Consider the following 8,452-nt stretch of genomic DNA (forward strand, 5'->3'; position numbering starts at 1 on the left):
CCCCACTTCGCCTGGACTCACCCATCCCCCCAGCACACGGTCCCCCTGCCAACCACTGACTGTCACAGCAGCACAGGTGAGGAGTGAGCTGAAGAGGATTAAAGTGAGGAAGGCAGCAGGACCTGATGGCATCAGCCCCAGGCTCCTTAAGTCCTGCGCAGATGAACTGTGTGGAGTTATGGAGCATGTCTTCAACATGAGCCTGAAGCTGAGGGTGGTACCACAGGTCTGGAAGACCTCCTGTCTGGTACCTGTGCCTAAGACACCGCGCCCCAAAGACCTCAACAGCTTCAGGCCAGTGGCTCTCACGTCCCACCTGATGAAGACACTGGAGCGGCTGGTCCTGGACCACCTCCGCTCCACCGTGAGCTCAGCCATGGACCCGCTGCAGTTTGCATATCGGTCTGGCATCGGAGTGGAGGACGCCGTCATCTCCCTGCTGCACCGCTCCCGCTCTCACCTGGAAAAGCCTGGCAGCTCTGTGAGGATCCTGTTCTTCGATCTCTCCAGCGCCTTCAACACCATCCAGCCGCTGCTCCTGAGGGACAAGCTGGAGACGGCTGGTGTGGAGTATGACCTGGCAGAGTGGATCCTGGACTACCTCACAGACCGACCCCAGTTTGTGAGAGCCCGGAACTGTGTGTCTGACACTCGGACCTGCAGTGTGGGGGCGCCCCAGGGCACTGTCCTCGCGCCCTTTCTCTTCACCCTTTACACTGCAGACTTCAGACATGACACGGACAGCTGTGTCCTGCAGAAGTTCTCTGACGACTCTGCCGTCATCGGACTCATCACGGACGACGATGACGCGGAGTACAGAGGACTGGCGCAGGACTTTGTGGACTGGTGTCAGCGGAACCACCTCCTCATCAATGCGGGGAAGACCAAGGAGATGGTGGTGGATTTCCGCAGACGCCACCCCACTGCCCCCTCACCAGTGAACATCCAGGGACGGGACATTGAGAGAGTGGACTCATACAAGTACCTGGGTGTTCATCTGAACCACAAACTGGACTGGACTCATAACACAGACGCACTGTACAGAAAGAGCCAGAGTCGGCTCTACCTCCTGAGGAGACTCAGGTCTTTTGGAGTGACAGGGCCACTCCTGAAGACCTTCTACGACTCTGTGGTGGCATCGGCCCTCCTGTACGGTGTGGCCTGCTGGAGCAGCAGCATCACAGAGAGGGAGAGGAGGAAGCTGGACAGAGTCATCAAGAAGTCCAGCTCCGTCCTGGGCTGTGCTCTGGACTCGGTGCAGGAGGTGGGGGACAGGAGGGTCCTGGCTAGATTCACATCTATGCTGGACCATGAGTGTCACCCCCTGCAGGACACTCTGTCCGCTCTGGAGAGCAGCTTCAGTGAGAGACTGATCCACCCTCGATGTGCGAAGGAAAGGTTCCGTAGGTCTTTCCTTCCTGCTGCTGTCAGACTTTATAACAAAAACTGTTAGTACTGAACACTCGCAATACTGACCTAACCTAATACTGATGTGCAATTCTGTCATATGTGCAATTGCTGTTGGAATTCATGTGCAATTCATGTAAAATTCATGTGCAATCTATGTGCTGTCGTGACACATATTCATGTGCAATTACTGTCGTGATCACATGCAATGGTATTTATGTATTTATTTATTTATTTGTCTATGGGAGTTTTTTATTTATTTATAGGAGATCTTCTACTGAAAGTGTTTTTCAGACTTCCTATAAGTGATCTGTTCTTCTGTATCTACCTCTGTATCTACCTGCGTTGCACCAATGAAATTTCCCCATGTGGGACAATAAAGGAATATCTTATCTTATCTTATCTTAATATAAAGTCTAGAAGATCTGCCAGGAGATTTGTGCGAACAAGAGCTGGGTGTTACATGAAAACAAAAAAGGTGGAGGTGTCTGTGCTGTTTTAGAGATTAAATGATTACTCACAGGTTGTTCTTTGGGGTTTATTCATCATTTGAGTATGTATCCTTTAAAATTGAGTTATAACAGTCTCCATTCATTTCATTGTTTTATACAAGCCTCCCCAGCACTGCCAAAGTTTTATTGATGATTTTACAGAGACGCTTTCAGTCGTATGCACAGACTTTGATGGTTTAATTATCACAGGTGATCTTAATGTACACATGAACAATGTCTGTGACAGAAACTTTATAGAGCTTGGTACTGTTCTTTAAACCTGTGGTCTTACTCAGCATGTGAGTGGCCCCACCCACAGCAGAGGGCACACTCTGGATCTGTTAATCACAAATATATCAAATGTTAATGTGGTCAATGTTGCTCTGTCTGATCATTTCTGTGTCGTCTTTAATCTGCTCTCACTCCTAAACCACCAGCTGACGCAGCCCTTGTTCAGAGGAGACACGGGCACAGGGGCACTTTGGTAAACTTTGACAATGTCTCATGTTCTAATGTCAATGATTTGTTGAACTCTGTTACATCTAGTGTTTTGAATGTTCTGGACACCATCGCCCCTATGAAGGTTAAAGTGGTTAAAAATAAGCAAAAGGTGCCATGAGGAAACTATGATTCAGTCAGGGCACAGAAAAGAGAATGCCACTGAGCGGAGCGAAAATGGCTCACGTCAAAGCTCCAAGTTCATTATGAAATTTACACAGATAAAAATGTCTGCATACAACCAATTATTAACAGAAAGGTATTTCTCAGAAATAATTGGAAATAGTAATAACAACTCCCGCAGTCTGTTTGCGACGGTAAACAGACTGACAAACCCTCCAGCTCAAGTGCCGTTGGAACTAATTTCCACGTCCAAGTGCAATGAGTTTTCCACATTCTTCAAGGACAAGGTCCAGAACATTAAGAATACCATCAATCCCACGGTGCAAATACCAATTCAACATCCAGTTAAACACATGGAGCTGACTCAGTTTGTACCTGTGGCTGAAAAAACTATCCAAGAGACCATCACCAGTTCTTCTACTCGCTGCCTTGACATGTTGCCCACTAGACTTTCAAGTAGTAGTTTGTTGATTCCACTTACTAAAGTTGTCAACATGTCACTTAAATCTGGAACATTCCCAATGGCTTTGAAAACTGCGGTTATTAAGCCTTGGTTAAAGAAGAGCAGCCTGGATCCCACAATACTAAACAACTATCAACCCATTTTAAATTTCCCTTCATGAGAAAGGTCCTTGAAAAATTCATTCATCATCAGCTCATTGTGTTCCTCCTAATAAGTGACTCCTTTGATGTGTTCCAGTCCGGTTTTAGATCGCATCACAGCACTGAGACGGCTCTCATTAAGGTGACAAATGACATCCGTCTGAGCACTGATGCTGGTAAGGCCTCTGTTTGAATCTTACTGGATCTCAGTGCTGCATTTGACCCTGTCGATCATGGGATCCTTCTACAGAGACTAGAGGACTAGGTGGGCATCACTGGTACGGCCTTAAATTGGTTGAAGTTGTTGAGCATACTTGCAGATGGAGCAAAGCCATGTGTTACCTGCGTGATCAGTGAATGTGTTGTTGTGTTGTAATGAGCATGCGCAATAAATGGTCAGTAGTGTTGTTTTTCCCTCAGACCAAAGAGACGACGGTTGTCTGTATTTTTTCCCCCGAACCACATTGGTGACTACAAAACGATAGACTGCTGCAGAATGTCTAACGTAACAGAAGTCCTACCATGAAAACAGAAAATACTTTGTTGAAATTTGTGACTGTGTCTCTGAGAGCATGGCATTGATCTGTGGAGTGCCCCAAGGGTCAATCCTTGGACCCCTTCTGTTCAATTTGTGCATGGTGCCGTTGGGACAGTTAATACAAAATAGTGGTGTGTCTTATTACAATTGTGCAGACGACACTCAGATCTATGTGTCAATGATGGCAGATGAATATGGACCAGTCGATTCACACGCTCACTGCCTTCAAGGGATCAGTGAATGGGTGCAAAACAACAAAGACTGAAATTGGCCCACAAAGAGAAAGTGTTAGCAATCACCTCCAGTCTCTCTCTAAAATCTGTAAACAAAGTAAGAAATGTAGGAGTAATAATGGACTTTCAACAGCTACAATATTTCAATAACATCAGTAGCTTTTTCCATCTGAAAAACATTGCTATCATTAAAAATATATTGTCTAAACTTGACTTTGAGATCCACACATTTGGCTCCAGTAGATTAGACTACAGTAACGGCCGCTCACTGGCCTCTCCAAAGGAGTTGTAAAACAGCTGCAGTACATCCAGAACGCTGCTGCTCGGGTCCTGACTAGAACCAGGAAGTACCATCACATTAGTCCTGTTCTCAGGTCTCTGCACTGGCTCCTGTGGCTCAGAGAATAGACTTTAAAACAGCTCTGCTTGTGTACAAGTCTCTCCATGGCCTAGCACCAAAGTACATCTCAGACATGTTAGTGACATATGAACAATCTCGGACTCTGAGGACCTCAGGGACTGGCCTCCTGCTGTTGCTCAGAGTCAGGACCAGACACAATCTGTGTCTGGTCCTGACAATAATCACAGATAAACAGGAAAGAATCTTTCAGTTCTATGGGGAAAAGATCTGGAATAGCCTTCCTGAGGTTGTGAAACAGGCCCCCACCGCGGCAGTGTTTAAATCTAAGCGAAAGACTAGAAAGCCGCACATATGACTGAAATACTTTTGTCTGTTTTTTAATATTTTAAATACCATGTTAATGTGTTTTCATGTATTTATTTACTGTGACTTACACTGTGCTGTGTTTTTTTAATGTGTTTTTAACTTTGTAAAGCACTTTGAATTGCACTTAACATAAATCATTATTCAATCAATCACATTTATTTAAACGATGTAAAATAATGACGTTTGTACTCTTTCAGATGACATTGATATGATAATCTCAGGGGAGAATCTGGTGCAACTTTTGGACTTAACTCGTGAGTTTAAAAAAACTACCAAACTGGTTTAATGTAAATAAAATCTGACATCAGTAAATATTGTTGGCTCATTTATTTAAAGAGTCAAACAAAATAGTTCTAGAAAAAAAGATTTCCTGGAAACCCCACATAAGTTATTTCCGTTCAAAAGTGGCTAAATGTGTTGATGTCATGAAGAGATGTAGTCAAGTACACGTTACTATTATATCAAATAACACCTCTCGACACCACACCGGTCCAAATCTCACATGAACTGAATAGAAAAGGTTTTGACGTCATCTTTTGGTCAGGACCAGGGACAGCGCCATCATCAGTACATTTGCAAAGAGACATGAAAGAATATCTGAGTTTAAATGACTTGACTTGGTTCTGTGAGATATTTCTCACAGGTTATATACAGTTTTCTTAAGTGTAAATGTTGTTCTTCTGCTTGGATTGTATTTACTGTTATTTAATGTCAACATATTTTGACATCTCTATTTTCTTATAAAACTGTACAGATTCTTGTGACCTGGCAAAGCTTTTCATGGCTGTTCTCAACTGTACGTTTCAACATTATTTGTCATGTTAGTATTTCCAGTTGTGTAAATAGAGTTGAAAAAACAGCAAAGATGTGTTTATTTACTATACTTTCCTGTTTATCTGTGATTATTGTTGGCAAGTAGAAACTTGTTTGAACAGATTTTATTTAAATTTCACAAACAAGGACCACAACCCCAAGTGTTTATTGGCGACAAGAAACATGAACACAATTATATCACAAATCTATCTTTCCCAAATTGTGCAGCTCTAATGTGAATGGACATGGACTTTATTTAGATAAAATTATATTTATTTGTATCAGTGCATTAACAATAAACTTGATATTCTAATTGAGCAGATCTTCAAATCAACACATTTGATATTCTCTTGTGACAATATATTTCCCTCGTTTGTCTCATTGAAGTGCTCATGGTCCGGACTGAAACACTTCAATTACATCAACATTATGTTTCATAAAGAATAAATGTGACATTACAAACAAACAGATGATTGTAATACTACAGCGATGCAGTGATATATATTTGGTCTCTGTGTGATCCTGTGTGTAGAGCTCCCCCTAGTGTCGCTCCTGCAGAAGTCCTCCTCGTCCCCAGTCACCTGCCACGCCACAGGCTTCTACCCCGACAGAGCGCTGCTGTTCTGGGCTAAAGATGGAGAGGAGCTGGAGGAGGATCCTGGAGAGATCCTGCCCAACCACGACGGGACCTTCCAGACCAGTGTGTCCCTGGACCTGTCCTCTGTCCCAGCTGAAGACTGGGAGAGGTACAGCTGTGTGTTCCAGTTCTCCGGAGTCCCAGAGGACCTCATCACCAGACTGGACCCAAGCAAGGTCAGGACCAACGGTGAGACTGTGTTTATGAGGTCCAGAGCAGGAGACAAAATGTGGACTCACTTTAAAGACGAGCGAGTCGTGTTTCATCATTATTAATGTTCCACTAAGAACACATTCATACACGAGACAGAAGGTCAGGGCTGAGAATCACAGTGTCCATGATTCCATACGATACACGATACAGCGCTCACGATACCATATCGCCATATTGAGATACACGCCCAAATGTACATGATGCTCATGATATTCTACAATATATCATCATTTTTTAAAAATTCCAATTCATTTGAACAACATTCTTCTTTGTTAAACCACAACCTGCACAAACTTAAAATGAAATACACCTATTATAATAATCAAAACAGTGAAAATGTCAAATGTTTTGCTTTAACACGTTTTTTAAGTAGTTTTCTTTATCTAAACAAGCATGAAAATTGTGTTGTTACAAAATAATTTGAGAAATTACACCAAAAAGAAGACTCATGGCGATATATATCGATCCAGCAGCCCACGATATCGATACTGCATCACCACATTTAGCATCAGGATTAACTCAACTCTTTGGTTCGTCCTCAAACATCTCCAGCTCAGTCTCTGTCATTTGGCTTCTACTTTAGGCGTTCTTCTTTACTGCGATGGACGTTTGCTTTGAACGTTTGAACAGAGACAGTCACATTTGTATCGTTTTATTATTTCACTCAAACTGAACGTCCCATAAAAGACTTCATTTGTGTCTGTGTTTGTTTCGTTGTTGGCTTCACAGAGAGAAAGCTGAGCACCTCCACCATCATCGCTGTTGTGTTGTCAGTTGTTGGCGCGGCTGTTGTTGTCGCTGTTGGAATCATCGTGCGCAGACGACGTCTCAACAATAACGTGTTGTAAAAGGTAAGGGAATATTCAGTGTGCTACAGAGTGAGTGTGGTGGGGTTATTTTGGATGGAAAACAGGAAAACCGAGTCATACGTCGACATAAAGCTTTTGTCTCTTACAAACTCTCAGTGAAACGAGTGACCAAAACCTTTAACTCGAGTAAGAGTCCTGTTCCATCATCAACTATTTAACTACTAGCAAAGTACAAAAGAAAGTTATGAAGAAAACTACTCTTAAATGTAGACAAAATACATACCCCGGCCCTGTGTAGAGTGCACCACCTGCTTGTCTCCATGGAGATGTGTCTTTGCCTGGGATGTTCCACATACGGCATTAAACTCGTCTCAGAAACTTTGCGGCGCTGCGTTACATAAGCTGCTGGTGTCAAACTTTTCCAGGAGACTGAGGCTAAAACATTCAACAAATACACGTCTCCATCTTTTGTTTTCACAGATTTTCTCTTCTGGACAAAGGAAGAACTTCACCACTGGGTTTTTTAATTGTGATCGATTCATTATATCAATTATTGATTATTGTTTAAATACTTATAACTATCTGTATAGAAAGGTCACCAAATACTTGTAAACTATTTGATGTAGATTTAGTTAAGTACATTTTGTGTATAATTATCATACAGTTTTATTTTCCATCCATCCATCCATTTTCTACCGCTTGTTCCCTTTTGGGGTCGCGGGTGACTGGAGCCTATCCCAGTGACTTCGGGCCTTAGGCGGGGTACATCCTGGACAGTGGCCAACTTGTCGCAGGGCCAGTTTTATTTTCCGTTGTTCAAATAGTTTAGTTTGAAGACGTTGATCAAGTCCTCGTTTTTTCAAGTCTCAAAATGTCTCAAGTCTTTGGGGTCAAGTCCAAGTATAAACTGTAAAGAGAAAACATTTTTAAAACACATTTACTTTTATGAGAAGCATCAAGTCGTCTCAAGTCAAAAGGCTCCAAGTCGAGTCCCGAGTCTTAGTCCATTTTATCAAGTCAAGTCTCGAGTCATGAAAATAGTGACTCAAGTCTGACTCGAGTCCAAGTCCACACCTCTGGTTAAAGACTATTTCATCTTGTTTGGCTCGTGTCGTGAACATGCTCAGCTTTAACACATTCTTTGTGGGTTTCTTTTGTTTTTTCTTTTCAAAATGGCACAAAGTTAAGCAGCATTAAAGTGTGTGTAAAGTGGCTTAGTGGTTAGTGCTGCCTTACAGCCAGGTGGTCCTGGGTTCATCTCCCAGACTTGATGAGTTCTTGTGATTAAACATCTGCAAAAAACCCAAGGACATGATTCCACTGTTAAAGAGATTCTGAATGTCTGCTGTACTTTCTGATT

At 42.8% G+C, this 8,452-nt stretch overlaps 1 protein-coding gene across 1 annotated transcript; it reads left to right on the plus strand.

Moving 5' to 3' along the window:
* Positions 1-2,623: 2,623 nt before the first annotated feature.
* LOC140346735 (major histocompatibility complex class I-related gene protein-like) lies at positions 2,624-7,684 on the plus strand. The gene is made up of 6 exons (XM_072432919.1): positions 2,624-2,655; positions 2,701-2,839; positions 3,220-3,298; positions 5,951-6,259; positions 7,013-7,134; positions 7,573-7,684. Exons 1-5 carry the CDS (start codon positions 2,624-2,626, stop codon positions 7,129-7,131), a joined length of 678 nt encoding a protein of 225 aa, XP_072289020.1. The 3' UTR covers positions 7,132-7,134; positions 7,573-7,684.
* The last annotated feature ends 768 nt before the right edge of the window (positions 7,685-8,452 follow it).

Source organism: Eucyclogobius newberryi, unplaced genomic scaffold (genome assembly GCF_026437365.1).
Source record: "Eucyclogobius newberryi isolate DKJ021-1_F unplaced genomic scaffold, fEucNew1.0.hap1 SCAF_6, whole genome shotgun sequence".
Classification (NCBI taxonomy): domain Eukaryota; kingdom Metazoa; phylum Chordata; class Actinopteri; order Gobiiformes; family Gobiidae; genus Eucyclogobius; species Eucyclogobius newberryi.

Bases quoted from the DNA above. Each gene is read 5' to 3' on its own strand.
- LOC140346735 (XM_072432919.1), top strand. From the start codon at position 2,624: ATGTCTGCATACAACCAATTATTAACAGAAAG. The intron at 2,840-3,219 runs GTGCAAATACCA...GATGTGTTCCAG, and splicing joins AGAATACCATCAATCCCACG to TCCGGTTTTAGATCGCATCA. The intron at 3,299-5,950 runs GTAAGGCCTCTG...TTGGTCTCTGTG, and splicing joins CCGTCTGAGCACTGATGCTG to TGATCCTGTGTGTAGAGCTC.